Source organism: Brachyhypopomus gauderio, unplaced genomic scaffold (assembly GCF_052324685.1).
Source record: "Brachyhypopomus gauderio isolate BG-103 unplaced genomic scaffold, BGAUD_0.2 sc56, whole genome shotgun sequence".
Taxonomy (NCBI): domain Eukaryota; kingdom Metazoa; phylum Chordata; class Actinopteri; order Gymnotiformes; family Hypopomidae; genus Brachyhypopomus; species Brachyhypopomus gauderio.
The window spans coordinates 2,580,075-2,585,530 of record NW_027506879.1 but is presented as its reverse complement, the minus strand read 5'-3'; the positions used below and the strand labels follow the sequence as shown (position 1 = coordinate 2,585,530).

The 5,456-nt window shown below is 40.6% G+C and overlaps 1 protein-coding gene across 1 annotated transcript; it reads right to left on the bottom strand.

The window, feature by feature from the left end:
* Positions 1-1,544: 1,544 nt before the first annotated feature.
* pth2 (parathyroid hormone 2) lies at positions 1,545-3,339 on the bottom strand. The gene is made up of 3 exons (XM_076987771.1): positions 2,947-3,339; positions 2,392-2,501; positions 1,545-2,301 (listed from the first exon to the last, which is right to left on the bottom strand). Exons 1-3 carry the CDS (start codon positions 3,235-3,237, stop codon positions 1,950-1,952), a joined length of 753 nt encoding a protein of 250 aa, XP_076843886.1. The 5' UTR covers positions 3,238-3,339; the 3' UTR covers positions 1,545-1,949.
* Between the last annotated feature and the right edge of the window lie 2,117 nt (positions 3,340-5,456).

Genomic DNA, 5,456 nt, shown 5'->3' with positions numbered 1-5,456 from the left:
ACCTAACCCCAATAATTGTCATCACTTCGCACTATATTATCCAGAATTGTTATTATTTGATCTATTATTTGATATAAAAACAATGTTGTCCTCCAAAGATGGGGGGTAGAGGTGGGTCCAAAAAAAAGAAAAAAAAGAAAGGGAATTGGTGAAGGCTACCACTGGTCTCAACCATAGGTCAGAGGTGTGCCTCATGAACATTTACTGTAATTGGCAAACATTTATAGATGCTAAACACTGCACAAAGTATCACAAAGTCTCATAATGGAAAGACAAGGCCATGTGAACAGCCAATAAGAGGAGTAAGACTATGTGGTGTAGAGGGGTAAGACTGTGTGGTGTAGAGGGGTAAGACTGTGTGGTGAAGAGGGGTAAGACTGTGTGGTGTAGAGGGGTAAGACTGTGTGGTGAAGAGGGGTAAGACTGTGTGGTGTAAGCAGAGCCGGAGTGGCTAATCGGGAGATTTGGGAGGATTCCCAATGGGCCATCTCATGTCAGTCTCTAGTTTGGGCCGATTGGGAGGGAAAAAACATTTTGGGCCGGATTTGGGCATGAAACTCCCGGGCTGAAAAAGGGGCCCACTCCGTGTAAGGCTGAGAGGACAAAACAGTGAAATAAGGACAACAATTGTGGACCATGTTTTACATGTAAGTCATGGTCTTACAATGGCTGAAGCTGGTCGCTGGGTGCAGCCGAATATTGGAAGAACAACTGTGTCTTCAGTCGTTCAAACATTACATAGAGAAAACATGTATGCGCTGTAATTTTATGCTGTAATGCTGCACATTGACATAAATTCTAATGTTATTCAATTCAGTTTTTTGTTTTGCATCTTTGCATTCTTATACCATATAGGATATCAAGACTAGCTCATGGGGGGGAGGTCTTTTCTGAATTTCAGTCAGATTTGTTTTTGTCAACAAATTGCAGTGCGAACAATACAGTCAAACAATATTGCTGTACAAATTTGATTCCAGTCCAATTTCTTGCTATCAGTCTCCCACATACAGTGATGTGTAACTTTGTGTTCTGTGTAAGTTTGTATGTGTGTATCATGTATTTGATATACAGTGCAATGTGCAGCGTTCTTGAAATCAAAAGCTTAGCTAGTTTCCATCAGAATATACAGTCTACACTGACTGTGACTTATAGTTGCACTGACAACATGACTAAGTATTTTGACTGCCTTGTTCATAGGCGATGGCACACAGACTAGATATTCTGATGGAACTGACAAATTGACTGACATAAATGTTTGCTTTTGGGGCAAAAACAAAGAATTTTGAGTGAAGTATCTGCTTTTGCAGGTATTTCATTGAGTTTTGCTGTTTGCACTAACTGTTTTGAGAAATGCACTAGTTGTGATGCCAATGTAAAGCATGATGTGAGAAATGAACCAAATCGAATCGACTGAAAAACTGTAATACCAACTGTTTTACCAAAGCAATCTTTTTTTCACGTTTCAAAGAGAGACTTACATCTCAGGCCAATAGAGGGAGCTAACAGGTCTCTAGTGGAAAACAAATAGACAGACAGACAGACAGATACTTTATTGATCCCAGAAGGAAATTCTTGAATTTAGTATTTAACAATTCTGAAAAGAACCCTTACAGAAAGTAAATTCTGGCTTAATTGTTTTCTAATTGTACTTTACAATTCAGGTATCCTCAAAAGAAAATTTTATTATTATTATTATTATTATTGCTGCAACTACTGCAATAGATCATGTGATAAACTCCTTTTTTCATAGTTTTGACAGATGAATCAGATCGTGAATTCTTCTGCACAATTTTAATTATTGACATCCTGACACAACAGTGGCCTATCACAGAATATGCTTTCATTAGATCAGGGAGCCAGTGTCTTCATTTCTAGACATCCTGTAGTCATACAACTAGCATTCATCTTTATTTATTTATACATATGATGTACATGCTTGGACACATGATTCACTTTGAGTTCACCACCAGCAGTTTCTGCATGTATGAATTCAGCCACTTTTGTCTCTCCATAGCTGTGAGAAGTTTACTTTTCTCCCTGAATGCAGCATCATCTGCGACTACGATGTTCCTCTTCGCTTGATGATCCAGCGTCTGCGTCATGGCACCAGACCCCTTCACCAGGTCCACCTTTATCTGCGGCTGGCTCAGGGGTGTCCACTCCCCCACATCCAGCTGCTCTGTCCTGGTTCTGTCAAAGTCTGGAGCAGACAACATTTGAATACTCCAGTAACGAAGAGGGATGTAAGGGTAGCGCCAGTGGTCCTGTGGAGAGGTATCTTCACCAACTGGAGGGGAGTTTCTGTGGCCACGATCAAACACACCACACTTTTTAAATCATTTCCGTGTTCTGTAAGGACCTGTTCTGGACATGGTAGTGCACTGTTCTTACCTGTCCGGAGTCTGAGCGTGGGTAGGTGGGAGTGCCCAGGTCCCTACAGTCGTACACATCAGCACTGTGAACAACAGTGCAGTGCGGGACCACATGCTGAGCGCCACCATCTACAGTAGATGTGCACACACACGTTTTCAAAGCCCAGAATAGATAGATACAATATGGATATTAAATTATCACACTAATCCAACTAATGTTAGCTTGACAGACAATAATATTCCCTTAAGCAGCCACATTAAAATGTTATATAAGTGTATCACTAGATAAGCACTGGTAAATACAGTGAATAAATGCACCGATAAATGACAAAATAGTAAGATGCATTTACATGTTTTCAGTACTGACTAATATTTTTCAGGAACCATGTTGATTGTTTGACATGCACTGTATTTCTCAACAATATGCCCTTGACTTAAAAAAGTGATTTTTATTTTCAGTGACTTTGATAGTTCAGCTTTACTGTTGAACCTTCTGCTTTTTTCAAGCCACCTTTAAAATAATATTGCTGTTTGTATAAAAAACAAATATAAAACAAACAAATATTACTCTCACATTCTGGTGCAGGTTGTCAGTAATAATGCAGCTCAGTGCCTCCAGATGGTGGTGGTGATGAAGAGCTTCTGCCTGGTTGGTGGAGTTGGCGCTGGTCTGCACCTCTTCCATGCAGTATGGCAGCAGGCACAGATGCTTCTCTGGCTGTGGTTTCGTCTTTTTCTTGATGTTGTTTGATTGCCTGAGCTGATGCAGATTTCGGGAGAAGGGCTGTAGCTCTGAGGACCAGGTGGAGGCTGGAGCTCCGATTCTAGGTGCTGCAGTGAATGTGCTGGAATATGTTACAAGCATCTTTATATACAGCCTTCGTCTCTAAGAAGGTGCATAAAGATGGAGGAACGATGAAAGCTCTTGTATCACACACCCCTAGATGCCCCGTTTGACAAGAATCTTAAAGTACAGAATCAGAGGGAAACAGACCCTGTTTTGACGTCACGGAACATAATGATGCCCCCCCCCCCAAAAAAAAAAGAAATGTAGTGGAAGTGGAAAACATCCCACATGAAAGTCAGATGATCAAAAGCAGACGCCACCACTTCCTGCTGCTGTGCGGAGCTGACGTCCACTGGGTTCTCTCCCACAGTCTCCCAGTGGTCGTTCAAGGGCTGTAACCTGTTAATGTATGTCTGTTTAGGAGGGAACAAGAAACAAGGATCCAGTTTGGAAGATGAAGATTGTAGTGTCATTATATTTGTTATGTCATATTAGATGCCCTGAATCACTCACAAAACATTTGTGTTAAACTCACATGAATTTAGACATATTTAGGCATTGACATGGCAAATAGTCAATGGTGACTCATGCACAGATGCCCTTTACATACACAGATACCCTTTACATACACAGATACCCTTTACATACACAGATGCCCTTTACATACACAGATACCCTTTACATACACAGATGCCCTTTACATACACAGATGCCCTTTACATACACAGATGCCTTTATGTTATGTGACACGTTTTAGAATGCTGCCACATTAAGCTGGTATACTGTGCTGATACTGGTTCGATTGTCCAGGTTTATTCTGGTTGACTCTTCAGTGTCACCAAATGCGCATGTGTGTGTTAAAATCATACTGACAGCCACTGTAAGGAGCAGACGAGCGTGATGGGAGTCACTGTGGGCTCCTTGTTCTCTTGTTAAATGCAGCATCCATCTCCTTAAGGACAGGACACACAGTCCCAGCCCAGGAACCTCATTAGTGCATGAGAACTTCAGTTGGCCCTCATTTAAAATAATGGGCAGCAGATCAGTGTACAAGTGGGTCCTAACACTCATTAAGGGCCAAAGCAGCCACACACACAGGACACACTGTTGCCCAGAGTATACTGACGTTTGTACGGACACACACACACACACACACACACACACACACACACACACACACACACACACACACACACACACACAGGACACACTGTTGCTCAGAGTATACTGACATTCGTACGGACACACACACACACACACACACACACACACACACACACACACACACTACTGACCAAAGTACACTCACATACGCATACACACACACACACACACACACATAATGCTGTTTGACTTGGTAGCAGACTGCAAAGAGGCTGTGTGCTTGACGCTCGTGTCATGCTTAGTGCTGTTGTGACACTCAAACACAACTGCTGTACACTTTCCTATGCAAGCATTTTCACTTCTTTATTCCACACATCCATTTATGTCATATTCTGGTTTCTTCCTCAGTAAATATTGCTGTCACAGATATAAATGAAAAATATCAACATCTTAAAACAAGGATTATCATGCTATGATGCTAACATTTATTGAGGGTGTTAAGTTTCACTACTTTTTCATCTAATTTGTTGAGGGTGTTAAGTTTCACTACTCTTTCATCTTATTACAGTTTTTGTAGATACTAAGACCAAATGTATGAAAATATGTCTCCTTTTGTCAAAACTTAGCACACGGCAGGCAATGCCACACACAACAGGCATCTCACACTTTTGGAAAAAGCAAACACACACAACCAAAACTCCTTCAACTCTTGCCAAAACCAAATTATTGCATCCAAACTCTACACATAAATATCAGATGAACAGCCTTTCTCATATAACAACTACACACTGGTGTGATAAATAGAACAGTACTACCCTGTGTTTGAGTGTTCTGTTTGTAGTCTGTTGTAAAGGTCTTTCAGAGTACTCACATATACAGAAATTATTTATGCATATTCAGAACATTTACACCACAAAGGCAAACACAATTATAATTAGGGGTGGGCATAGATAATTTTTTTTATCTAGATTAATCTCACTGAAATCTTGAAATTAATCTAGATTAATCTAGATTAATCTATATTAAAATGGCTCATATGCGTGCTACCCAAGTAATGACTAAAAGTCAGTTTTTGAGATAGGGTTTCTAGGGTGCATTAGACCAGGGGCTCATCTCCTGTTTCAAAAATGCATCAATGACTGCTTGAGGAAGATGTTTTACTTTGATACTTGAAGAAAAAAAATATGCTCAAT

What these genes read in the sequence shown, in the direction of transcription:
- pth2 (XM_076987771.1), bottom strand. Translation starts at nt 3,237, where the DNA reads ATGCTTGTAACATATTCCAGCACATTCACTGCAGCACCTAGAATCGGA. An exon ending in CTGACAACCTGCACCAGAAT is followed by an intron (nt 2,502 to 2,946) that starts GTGAGAGTAATA and finishes CATCTACTGTAG; the next exon opens with ATGGTGGCGCTCAGCATGTG. An exon ending in CACGCTCAGACTCCGGACAG is followed by an intron (nt 2,302 to 2,391) that starts GTAAGAACAGTG and finishes TCGTGGCCACAG; the next exon opens with AAACTCCCCTCCAGTTGGTG.